Source organism: Neophocaena asiaeorientalis, unplaced genomic scaffold (assembly GCF_003031525.2).
Source record: "Neophocaena asiaeorientalis asiaeorientalis breed wild unplaced genomic scaffold, Neophocaena_asiaeorientalis_V1.1 scaffold133, whole genome shotgun sequence".
NCBI lineage: Eukaryota > Metazoa > Chordata > Mammalia > Artiodactyla > Phocoenidae > Neophocaena > Neophocaena asiaeorientalis.
Window position 1 is genome coordinate 1,711,529 of NW_020174429.1, and position 13,295 is coordinate 1,724,823.

General features: G+C 37.3%; 1 protein-coding gene across 3 annotated transcripts in view; it reads right to left on the reverse strand.

Moving 5' to 3' along the window:
- Window positions 1-13,295, reverse strand: part of DYM (dymeclin) — a 375,649-nt gene that overhangs the window by 76,015 nt on the left and 286,339 nt on the right. For 2 of the 3 annotated variants that reach the window (XM_024756783.1, XM_024756784.1), the window contains one exon: window positions 4,208-4,390. The exons of the other annotated variant lie outside the window; for it this stretch is intronic. In XM_024756783.1, the coding sequence (XP_024612551.1) occupies window positions 4,208-4,390 (183 nt within the window). The remainder of the gene's footprint in view (window positions 1-4,207; window positions 4,391-13,295) is intronic. 3 annotated transcript variants of the gene reach the window in all.

A 13,295-nucleotide genomic window follows, 5' to 3' on the forward strand; every position in this document is an offset into this window, starting at 1 on the left:
AGTAACATGGCTGACATTCCACCTTCATCAGATTTCCAAGGAACAGAGATAAAAGCAGCTTAACCCAAGGCCAATTTCCCATGTAAAAGAGAAAAGGGTTTTGTTGAACCTTTCCTCACATGCACAGTGAATCTTAATCTCAGTATTCTACTCCCCAAAATGGTACAAGCAAGAAACTAGAAATGAATTTGGACAAATCCATGAACAGGTTGGCTAGAAATGGCTTTTTATTTTTAAATTTTTTTTGGCCGCACTGCACGGCTTGCAGGGTCTTAGTTGACTACCTCGTTGTCAAAAAGCATCTAGCCAACAGAAAAAGGTAGAAATAAGCTCTGATGGATGTCCCTTGGGCATTCATTTGTTTCATAATCTTGTTACCACTACTTACCAATTTTAAAAGGAGGCGCTTTTCCCATTAAACAAGAAGGACATGGGGCCAGAGAAGAAATATTTGAGAAGCAGCTTGAGGATGCTCTCACACATCCTAAATATCAACAAATCTACATGGGAGTACTGGTTCATAATGGTGAGAATTTAATTAAAGAATATAAATGTCAAGTCTAACTCTAAGATATAAACATGCTCGTTTGAAATGATGTTTCTGCTGTATCCTAACTGCAAAGATGACAATAGTACCCAGCTGCCCCAGTTCTGTTAATGAAATTTAAATAATACTGATAGTAGTTTAGGAAAATGACAAGACTGTGTGTGGCAAAGTAATTTGCTATAGCTGCAACCATTAGGTATATAGTTGAGGCGACTTAAGGAAAGCTCATGAAAACGCTAATTAAACTGACAGCAAAGAGGGTTTTTTGTTTTGTTTTGTTTTTAACATATTTATTGGAGTATAATGGCTTTACATGGTTGTGTTAGTTTCTGCTATATAACAAAGTGAATCAGCTATACGTATACATATATTCCCATAGCCCCTCCATCTTGTGTCTCCCTCCCACCCTCCCTATCCCACCCCTCTAGGTGGTCACAAAGCACCTAGCTGATCTCCCTGTGCCATGTGGCTGCTTCCCACTAGCTATCTGTTTTACATTTGGTAGTGTACATATGTCCATGCCACTCTCTCTCTCACTTCATCCCAGCTTACCCTTCCCCCTCCAATGTCCTCAAGTCCATTCTCTACAACTGCGTCTTTATTCCTGTCCTGCCCCTAGGTTCTTCAGAACCATTTTTTTTTTAAAGATTCCATATATATGTGTTGGCATATGGTATTTTCTCTTTCTGACTTACTTTTACTCTGTATGACAGACTCTAGGTCCATCCACCTCACTACAAATAACTCAATTTCGTTTCTTTTTAAGGCTGAGTAATATTCCATTGTACATATGTGCCACATCTTCTTTATCCATTCATCTGTTGATGGACACTTAGGTTGCTTCCATTTCCTTGCTATTGTAAATAGAGCTGCAATGAACATTGTGGTACATGACTGTTTTGGAATTACGGTTTTCTCAGGGTATATGCCCAGTAGTGGGATTGCTGGGTCATATGGTAGTTCTATTTTTAGTTTATTAAGGAACCTCCATGCTGTTCTCCATGGCGGCTGTATCAATTTACATTCCCACCAACAGTGCAGGAGGGTTCCCTTTTCTCCACACCCTCTCCAGCATTTACTGTTTATAGATTTTTTGATGATGGCCGTTCTGACTGGTGTGAGGTGATACCTCATTGTAGTTTTGATTTGCATTTCTCTAATGATTAGTGATGTTGAGCATCCTTTCACGCTGACAGCAAAGAGGTTTAATTTTTATTTCTGTTTACCTGCAATCATTACACAGCAGCGATATGGAGCAAATCAATGAACAGATCTGCAACAGTATACATACTTGTAGTTAAACTCATGTAACTGTGTGGGTTCCAGAGTATTCAGCAGTTTACAGAACTATGCGTTAAGAGTCTGGAATGGGAGCCTGGTTATAGTTCAAAGCTGATTTCAATTAAGTACTGAACAAGTACACAGGACTCTACTGGGATGAGCAAAAATTAACCTACTTGGGTAAACTGGCTTAATGAGAATGGATAGAGATGTTCTGAAGTATCTTAAACTTAATCAGAGTCCATGTGTCCATTTATGTATTGCTGTTATCCTGAAAGAAGACTGGGAATTTTCACTTCAGAGGTCACTCTCACCCTCTCTTCCCCACCCCCAATTTTACCCAGCCTCTCTCTACCTCAGCTTTTAAAACCCTCACAGATGGGCTTACAGACCCCAGGCAGGAGCCTGGAGGACTCTTAATATGATGACACTGATCAGGCCAAAAATAAGACTTAGTGATATTGACAGGAGGGGGCTCAAAAGGAAATGGCCATCTAATAGGAGTTTCATAGAGAGGAAATAGCAGGAGACAGAGAGAGAGAGAGACAACCGGGAAGAAACAATTAAAATAAACATTTGAAAGTTCCGAGCTTGAGCCTCTAGACTCAAAGGATCCTCCAAGCGTCAAGTACAATTGACCAAGGCACGGCAAACCATGAAATTTCAGGACACAATAATAGGGAGATCCCAAATGCTTCCCAAGACAGCAGGTCATATGTAAAAAGAGAAGAAAAACATTTTCAGACATGAGAAACTAAAAAATAAAAAACCTACCTCACATACACCCTTTCCCCAGAAAGCTACTGTAGTATATGCTCCACCAACATGAAGCAGTAAACCAAGAAAGAAGAATTCACAGGAGCCAAGATCAACCAATGGAAACAGGTGAAGGAAATTCCCAGGAAGATGCTGCAGCTGGGCAGGAGAACCAGAGTACAACGTGGTTGGAGCTGGAAGCAGCTCTCCAAGAAGAGAATGGAACTGAGAATTTGATGTTCGACTATTTTGAGAGGAGTTTTAGAGTTACATCAGAAAGTCTGTATTTGTGTTAGTGACTGGATATTTGCAAAACATAACCAAGAAAGGCCTAGAATCCAGAACATACAAAGAATCTACACATAGATAAATAACTCAGTAGAAAAAACTGGCAAAAGACTTGAATTAGCTTCAGAAAAGAGGAAATCCAAATTAAAACTATAATGAGATGTTACTACAAAACTGACCAAACTAAGTGTTCATGAGGATGTGAATGAAGCAACAGGAATCTTATACACCACCAGTTGAAGGGTAAAATGACAGCACTCCAAGGGAAACGGTTTGGTACGATACATGTTATGCAGCAAATCCACTATGAGGTGTACACCCTGGAGGAAGGCATGTACATGTGCTTACTTATGCTGGAAATTATATATTCATACTTGTGCAATAATTAAATTATCAAAAATCTTCCTAAATGTAAGTAACACAAGGACAGGGATAGTGGCTCTTCTGTTTCCTCTTGTGCATTATGAATCTGATTAGCTATGCAAGAAATTTTTGTGGAATCAAACTGAACTGGGAAACACTAATACAACAATAGAAAGTTTAGCAGAAAAACCTTTTTAAAAAGGACAGGAGGTGAAAGTTCATAGACCTGTGAAAAATGTTCAATCACACTAATAATGAAAGAAATAAAAATTAAAAACAATAATGAAATACCATTTTTGATATAAGGACAAATATTAAAATAATTATAATAAAGCTGTAAAAGTATAGTGAGATACATCCTCTCATACATCACTTGTAGAAGTATAAGATGACACACAGATGCATTAATTGTACAATATTTCTGGAAAGCAATTTGACATGGGTTGCGTCTTGAAAATACTGATCCCTCTGACAGCAAAAACTAGTACAATTCCAGTTTTAAGACTACTTCAAAAATAGAACTAAAAAAGGTGAGATACGATGTATTTACAAACTGATAATTATAAATTAATACAAAATATGAGAAATAACTAAATGAGCAATAATGAGATAAGAGTTAATATATTTTAGGACCTCCATAATACAGGTTATGCAAATACTAAAATGTGAGATTTTCAAAGAATTGATGATATCACAGAAAAATGTTAATAATGTTAAGTAAAAATGGCAGAATACAGAACTATATAAAGTATGATCTCAATTCTACTAAATATATATGCGTGCGTGTATATATATGTCTGTATATAATGCATACACATACGGAAGGTGACAACTGTTGTAGCAGAATAGACAGCAAATAGAGTTAACGTTCAAGAGACTAATTACTGCAGTTTTTTTAATCAAGGTTTGTTAAACTTCCTCTACTTTAATATTTAAAAAAGAATCATAATAAATATCTCCATTTACACTTACCAGATCAATATTTTGCATGATATCCTGAAATGAAGGATGTGTTTGAAATTGTTCAAAGAGATCTCGTTTGTAAAGAAGTGCATACACCAAATTTGGATTGTGATGAAGAGAATTTGTCAGGCAGGAGTTGATGATCTCTAACATCATTCGAATCACTTCTTCGATGACATTTAGGTCTTGTGCCTGATAAAGAAAGAAAATCCCCATATAGAGTCTGTGTTATTTTCCTCGACACAGAATTAATTAGAATGAGGGCAACTGCTTTGCAATTCAAACAGCATTGGAAAGACCGTGCAAAAGAGCTCTTCAAGATTACTTCTGTCAAGAATTTTTACAATTAAGTTTATCAGTTACTAAAGGATTTAAAATCTTTTGAACTTAGTATGGTGATAATTATAAATTTCACATAATAAATTATAGACTTGCCAATCTAGAAGGAAATTTGGAGCTTATTCAATCCTTTGATTAATAGATCCTAATTTGTACTCTTATCACTGTATCACCCTAAATCATTAGACTTGCACAGTACAAAGTGGTGGTAGGGTCTTACCAATTCCAAGAAAAGTGTCTAATTCCGAATATGACCTCATTTTTCTGCACTGTCATTTCAACGTCCATATTTACAGATAAAGAGCCTACTGTTTTGTTTCTGCTTCCTCAGAGTCAATAGCCTTTGGGAATCTGAATGTGAAATAGTTATAAGAGCAAAACTCAAAGTAAGCAATCAATATCTCTCTTGAAAGAAAGAACAATGGAAAGCAAAAACACAGGTGAATACAACACTTTCCTTCTCCTCTTGAGTTTTCTAAGTTATGTTTGACAGCTGAAGCAGAAATTATAACACTGTCTGATGTGGTTCTCAATGGATGTAAAGGAACACCTAAGACAGTTACATTATAAACCAGGGAGAGCAAAGGGATTTAAAGAGGGGAAGGTTTCTACATCTCACTTGAACTGGTAAAATGTCAACAAGACTAGACTGTGGTAAGTTATGTATGTAAATACCTAGAGTGAATTTATACAAGGAGATAGTATACACAAAAATACTACTGATACAGGAAGGCAGTCAAATAAGACAGATGAGAAACAAGGAACAAACAGGAAGCAGAAAGTAAAATAGGCAGACTTAAGTTCTAACATATCAATTATTACATTAATTGTATACAGTATAAATACAATAATTAAAACCCAAAGAATGGCAGAGTGGATAAAAAACACATGACCCAACTATACGCAATCTATAAGAATCTTCAAATATAAAACTCACTTTATTAAATAAAGTTAGATAGAAAGTAAAAGAATGGAAAAAGATATAACATGCAAATATTAATCTAAAGAAAGTAGGGATGGCTATATTAATATCTGATAAGGTACACTTCACTTCAAAGACTGTATGGCCTACAAAATAAAAAATACTAGCTGGTGCCTTACAGAAAAGTTTACCACCCCTGGTCTAGCAGACAAAAAGGTATACTTGTTTCCATACAATTTACCTCCACCTATATTGTTTTAACCATAATGTCCAGCATTCAATCAAAATTTATGAGATAAACAAAAAGCAAGTAAAAAAAATCCATGTCCAAGAGACAAAGTAATCAGCAGACTCAGAGATACACAGATATTGAAAATATCAAATAGGGAATTTAAAAGAATTATGATATACAAAATCTACTACGAGTCTATAATATGCTTGCATTGATGCGAAATTTTAGCAGAGTTGAAAACTATAAGAGGGAACTTCTCTGGTGGTGCAGTGTTAAGAATCTGCCTGCCAATGCAGGAGACACGGGTTCGAGCCCTGGTCTGGGAAGATCTCACATGCCACAGAGCAACTAAGCTTGTGTGCCACAACTACTGAAGCCTGTGTGCTCTAGGGCTCATGTGCTACAACTACTGAGCCCACTTGCTGCAACTACTGAAGCCCGTGCACCTACAGCCCATACTCCACAACGAGAAGCCACCACAATGAGAAGCCTGCGCACCGCAACGAAGAGTAGCCCCCACTCGCGACAGCTAGAGAAAGCTCACATGCGGCAACGAAGACCCCATGTGGCCAAAAATAAAATTTAAAAATTACCAAAAAAACCAACTATAAGAAAGTAACACGTGGAAATGTTAGAATTAAAAAAAAAGAGTAATAGCAGTAAAGAATATCTAGATAGGTTCAACAGTAGACTTGAAAGAATCTTTTAGAGATAATGGCTGAGCATTTAAAAAAAAATAACAAAAGAATCAAACAACAGATCCAAGAAGCTCAGAATAACTCCAAAGTGTTCCCTAAACACCCCCCCCCCACCCATACAACAAAAACCCACACAACTAGATGCATCATATTCAAACTACTGAAGACCAAAGAGAAAGAGAAAATCTTGAAGGCAGCCCAAGGAAAAAACAGATTAAATACAGAGGCACAAAGCTAAGAATTACAGTAGAGACTCCCCATGAGAAATTATGCAAGCCAATCTAAATGAAGCAGCATCAATAAAGTGTTGAAATAAGAGTCAAGCAAGAATTCTATCACTAGCAAAAATATCTTTCAAATAGGAAGGTAAGATAAATACTTTCTCAGACTAAAAAAAGTTGAGATAATGTATGACTTGTACACCCACACTATAAGAAATGTTAAAGGAATTTCTTCAGACAGGAGGAATATGAAACTAGACAGAACTGTAGATCTACACAAGGAAATAAAGACATTTTTATTTTAAATCATTCTAAAAGAAAACGGATTCCAGAAACAAAACAGTAACAATGTATTATAGGTTTATACGTGTAAAACATGTAAAATTTATCAAAATGTCCTTCTACTAATGGGCATCCAATTTATTTTGTTTCCTTGTTTCCATAAACAAGGATGCAATAAGCATCCTGGTAGCTCTGTTCTTATATATGGGCACTTTTGTTTCTCTGGGAGAGATTCCAGGAGACGGATGGCTGAAAGGTTGTGTTTGTAATGTTAATAGATGTTGCCAGACATTGCTTAAGGAGCTATAACAACCCATTTACAATGACAATGTAGGAAAGCTCCTGCTCTCATTTTCTCATGAACAAGTGTAATTGTTCTTTTTAATATTCACTGCCTGAAAGACTCATCAGTTTTTAATAACATTATATCACAATTTCCCGTAGTGATTAAGTATTTATCAATTCCTCTGAGTGATTCTTGTATTCAAAGTGACTGTAGGTTCATGATTGGCCTCTTTTTAAAAACGTTATCATTATGTATTGCTTCTCTTTATTCATAAGTGTATGTTTTACTGATATTAATATTGCTGGGACTTCTCTGGTGGCGCAGTGGGTGAGAATCTGCCCGCCAATACAGGGGACACGGGTTCGATCCCTGGTCCGGGAAGATCCCACATGCCATGGACCTACTAAGCCTGTGCACCGCAACTGCTGAGCCTGCACTCTAGAGCCCTCGAGCCACAACTACTGAAGCCTGTGGGCCCTAGAGCCTATGTGCTGCAACTACTGAGCCCACGTGCCACAACTACTGAAGCCCGTGTGCTCTAGGGCCCGCGTGTCACAACTACTGAGCCCACGTGCTGCAACTACTGAAGCCCGTGTTCTGCAACGAGAGAAGCCACCGCAATGAGAAGCCCCTGTACCGCAGCAAAGAGTAGCCCCTGCTCGCTGCAACTGGAGAAAGCCTGCGTGCAGCAATGAAGACCCAATGCAACCCCCCCCAAAAGAAATATATATATATATTGCTATACCATCTTTATTTTGTTTAGCATTTGCTAGGTATATCTTTAATTTTCAAACTTTCTGTGTTACTGAAAACAAATATGGTTAAAAGCAACTATGCTGCTAGGGTTTATAATTTTTAAATCTAATCTAATAGTCTGACTTTTGAGTTTAATTCACTTACATTGTTATTACTGATATCTTTGGAATTTATTCCTACCATCTTGTTTTGTGACTTTATATCAGTAATCTATTGCTGTATAACTAACTACAGGCATACCTCATTTTACTGCACTTCACAGATAACTGTGTTTTTTTACAAATTGAAGGTTTGTGGCAACCCTGCATTGTCAGATGATGGTTAGCAGCTTTTAGCAATAAAGTAACTTTTAATTAAGATATGCTCATTTGTTTTTTTAGACAGTGTGTTATTGCATACATAATAGACTTAGTGTAAACATAACTTCTATATGCACTGGGAAACCAAAAGATTTGTGACACACTGTATTGTGATATTTGCTTTATTGTGGTGGTTTAGAACTGAACCTGAAATTATCTCCAAGGTATGCCTGCTCTTCGAAGCTTAGCAGCTTAGAATAGCAATAATCATTTGTTTTGCTAACAATTTGGGCTGGCCTTGGTGGGAACAGTTTGTCTCTGCTCCATACGCTTCACATGGGGCTGCTTGAGTGGCGGTTGGAGAATCTACTTTTATGACAGCTCTCTATCGTAATATGGCTGGCAAGTTGGTGCTGGCTGTGAGCTGGGGGCACAGCTGTGGGTGGGGACCAGAGCCTTTGATTCTTTGCATGGTCTCTTCTGGGCTGCATGAGCTTCCTCACAGGTTGAAGGTTCCAGGAGATTCAATGTTGGAAATCACTTACTGTCACTGCCATTTAGTGTTTCTACCAAAATGGTGCCACACACAATTTACTGAGGAGTGGCAAAGTTCTAGAAGAGCACGTGAAGCAGAAGATGTTGTGGCCGTCATCTCTGGAATGTATATAACCTGCCATATTTTTTTGCCATCCTTTATAAGTGTACCTCTTCCAAACCTGTCTTCCCTTTCCAGCTTCTGTTGAATTAATAAAGCTTTTTGTTATCCTGGCCCCTCCTTTTCCTCTCTGCTGGTTTACAGGCTAAAGATAGCATTTCTATTCTTATAGGGGTAGCCCTTAAAATTTTAACATACACATCCAACTTTAAAAATACTGCTGTCTACCTCCTGAACAAGATCTAAGGAGGTTAACATACTTTCGCTGCTCCTTGAACTGCAAGCCCCTGACCCCATTCTTCCTTGTTTTGTTACAGTGGCTTAGATTTTTAATTTCATCTTTTAAAAAACCCCATAAATTGGTTTTTAAAAAGTCAATGGTTAACTAAATTTACATATGAATTTCAGTGTACACCACTCTTTCTTGCATTCCACTTCTTTACAGATCTATCCTTCTTCTATTTGAAGTACATCCTTTAGTGGTGCTTTCAGTGAAGTCTATGGCTAATAAACTCTTTTAGTCCTTGTGTGGTTGAAATATGTCTTGATTTTACATTCACTCTTACATTATATTTTAACTATATATAAATAAGAATTATAGTTAGAATTACAGTTACTTTCTTCTGCACTTTAAAGATATTGGTTCACTTTATTCTGGCATCTATTTTTGTCATGGAGAAGTTTACTGTAAACCTAACTACCGTTCCCCTGCAGAAAATCTTTCTGATAGCTTTTAAGATTTCCTTTTTATCCTTTAACACTCTTGAGTTTCACAACCACGTGTTTAGGTGTTGATTTATCTTTATGCATCCTGCTCGGTATTCAGAGCATACTTTTCATCTGACAACCTAGTCTCTTCCATAAAGATAATTTGGATAATTTTTTCTCGTTACCTTCCAATTTACTAACACTTTTTGATAGTACCCACTTTAGAACTTATTTTGTCTACTGAGCTTTCAATTTTAATGACTATAGTTTTCATTCTAAGCTTTCTAATTGAATAGTTCTCTGAGTCATGTTCTTATTTCATTTCTCCCTGTTTTTATTTCATAATTATTTATTCATCTCAATGAATATTATATCCTTCATTTATCTTTGAGGGTATTAAAAATACTTAGTGCTTTCAAAATTATCCTATTAAATTTTCATTCTCTTTGGGTAAATTTACCTTACTTATGATCATGACTATGTTCATGGCTGTCTTTCTTAGCATTAAGTTAGATTTTGGCATGTATTTTGGAACTTTGGTTGTGTAGGCTCATCTGATGTAGCTTAATCCCCCCAAATCTACAGGTCATGCAGCAGCTTCCTAGAGCCCCCAGTCTGAAACTAGGTCTCACTGTTGGTATCTCAGGGCTGCTGCCCTGCAGTCACATTGAAGGCAGTATAGGCAGGGTCCGTCACCAAGCCACATCCCTCACAACGGGCTCAAGATCCCATCGTGAAGCTGGTTCTGTGTCTTCCCACCTCCCTAGGCATAGAACTTAACCGTCATTATTAGTACTTCTATTCAGGCTCCTTTCAGTAAGTGGTCTATTCCGGCTCTCAGTTTCTAGCAGGGAACCTGGCACTAGCATGCTGCCTCTCACTGGGCCCCTTAGTGCTACGCCTGCCCTGCAGCAGTTGAGCTCCCAGCCACTCCCGCCTCCTTCCAGGCCTGAAGCTTGGCAGCCTCACTGCTTCAGACCTTGCTATCTGCATTGACGGTTTTTTCTATTTCTGGTTGATCCTGAAGTATCTATCTCATTTTGGGGTAAGGCTATATGTTTTAAAGGTTCTCTTGTTATAGTTCATCTATTACTTTTATGTTTTTGGAACAAAGGGAACTATCAAAATAATCTTGACTATAGCTCTCTCAATTATATTTTCATCTCACATTGGTACTTGAATTAGTAGAAGAGGAAGAAGAAACTTTGAGTTTCAGAATTCTCTCTCGAAGTCATCCAAGAGCAACCCAGTGCGATACTATGACTACTGTAGTAATACAAGTCAGAATATTAGCTTCTGCAGAATTTTATGTTCACAAGTATTCACATCCATTTATGTTAAGTCCTAATATATTAAACTTAAATATCAAAAATTAACTACCTCGATAGCTTACAATTTCTGCTTTCAAACATATTGGTAGTTTATTCTCAATGTTTTAATAAGTAATTTGCCGCAACAAGCAGGGTAATATACTCAACTCCCAAATAGGCACCTGCTCATTTAAACCCAAACCAAACTACTGACCATTTATTTTATTCCCAAGTCAGGTGAAGTACAAACTGGAAACTTTACATCAATAAGCATACTCCACGGTAGTTTTCTTTCTTTTTTTTTTAAATATTTCTTTTTTATTTATTTTCCTTATTTTTTTGGCTGCTTCGGGTCTTAGTTGCAGCACACGGGATCTTTGTTGAGGCACGCAGGATCTTTCGTTGTGGAGTGCGGTCTCTTCGTTGTGGCACTCAGGCTTCTCTTTAGTTGTGGCATGCGGGGGGTTTTCATGGCGTGCGGGCTCCAAAGCGCGTGGGCTCTATAGTTTGCGGCACGCAGGCTCTCTTGTTGAGGCGCCTGAGCTCAACAGTTGTGGTGCGTGGGCTTAGTTGCTCTGCAGCATGTGGGATCTTAGTTCCCCGACCTGGGATTGAACCCGCGTCCCCTGCATTGGAAGGCAGATTCTTTACCACTGGCCCACCAGGGAAGATCCTCCACGTTAGTTTTCACTTTTTGTTTTTTGGTTTTTTTTCCGGACGCGCAGGCTCAGTGGCCATGGCTCACGGGCCCAGCCACTCCGCGGCACGTGGGATCTTCCTGGACCAGGGCACGAACGCGTGTCCTCTGCATCGGCAGGCGGACTCTCAACCACTACGCCACCAGGGAAGCCCTTAGTTTTCACTTTGCATTAACCAATCTGACTGAGGCTCCTTAAGGGTTATACTAACCCTCTTACACTTATAGGAGTTACTAGGTATTTTACTTAACTTCTTTTTTATTGTTTCTGTGACAAGTCCTAATTCTAATGCTATCTTTTAAAGACTATTTTCAGCTGCAGATTTACAAATTAAATGACAAGGACATAAAGCTTCTCTGACATTACTCAAATCAACTGAAAATATAATGTAAGAAGCTACAGCAAAGACACTTTATATGATATCATATTTTGTCATATTGTCATCATACTAGAAAGCATCCTGTATATTTTAATGTTATAAAACAATTATAAAACAAAAATGAGAAATTAAACATAATTTAGAAATTAAAAATAAGTTTAAATTAGGGAGTGGTTGATTATAATTTTCTGACAATATCTATTTTAACATGTAACACTGTAAATCATTTAGATTTTAGACATTATTACAAAAAGAACACAAAATAACTGCCTTTGCAAAGTGGATAAATTAATGCAATTACTATAACTGCAGAGAATCACATCTCTTAGTTTTAGATATAACTGCTAAATGACACTTTTATTAATTTACAAAACTGGTCCTTTAGGGAAGTGTATAAAAAAATGGACTTACATTTATGGAATAAGTTTTTTAAAAAAAAGACAGGTTTTAAAAAACTAACAAAAATTAGCTTTGTCAGAGATAATATCAGATGGCTAATTGGTAGAGAAGCAAAATACGTGGAGAATATTGTGCCTTTTTCATTCATGGTATTTTCTTTTTAGTACATATAGCTTCCGTTCCAGGAATGGATTCCTCGTCAAATAGACTCTCTTCTCAAAAAAAAAAAAAAAAAGGCAAACTTATTTTATTGTAGAAAACTTCAAATGTAAAAACAAGGGCCCTGAGAAAATGGCTCCATTTTCAGATGTTTCTGATGGTTTTGTACACGTTGGTAATGAACACTGAACATGATCTGTGCTAAGTAGTGAATTTACGTCAAACGGACAAGCTGGCAGTTGTGGGAGTATCTTACCCTGTCAACGGCAGTCATGGCTGCTTCATTATATAAACTTCCTTTTCCTTTCAAGAGGGAATTTATACAGTTAAATAGTTTCAAATAATTTATTTTTAGTTTCCTTAAGAGAAGCATACGTATCTTGTTTGTATTAGTTTTGGGGGGATTCCAAGAGAGTTGTCTAAATTTCCTGCATTTTCAGCAGAAAATAAAACCTTCAACAAAATTAATGGGACTTTGCCGAAGTGGGGAAGAGGGGGGAGGAAGCGCACAAGCAAGACTCTTTTGAAAGTTAACGTGCAAATGGCCTTCAAAGCCAATCATTCGGTGATGGAGTCTTGTTATCTCTATGTTGTTAAAATTCACTGGCACACATGATGAAAAGCTTTGTGTCCACCATGTTATTTCCAGCCAGTATTGGATTTTTCCCAGAATATTGAGCTTCTGATAGCGAGAACTAGCTTTCTATTACATGCAAAATCACAGCTGAAGAATCAATCCTGTGACCAGAGGAGA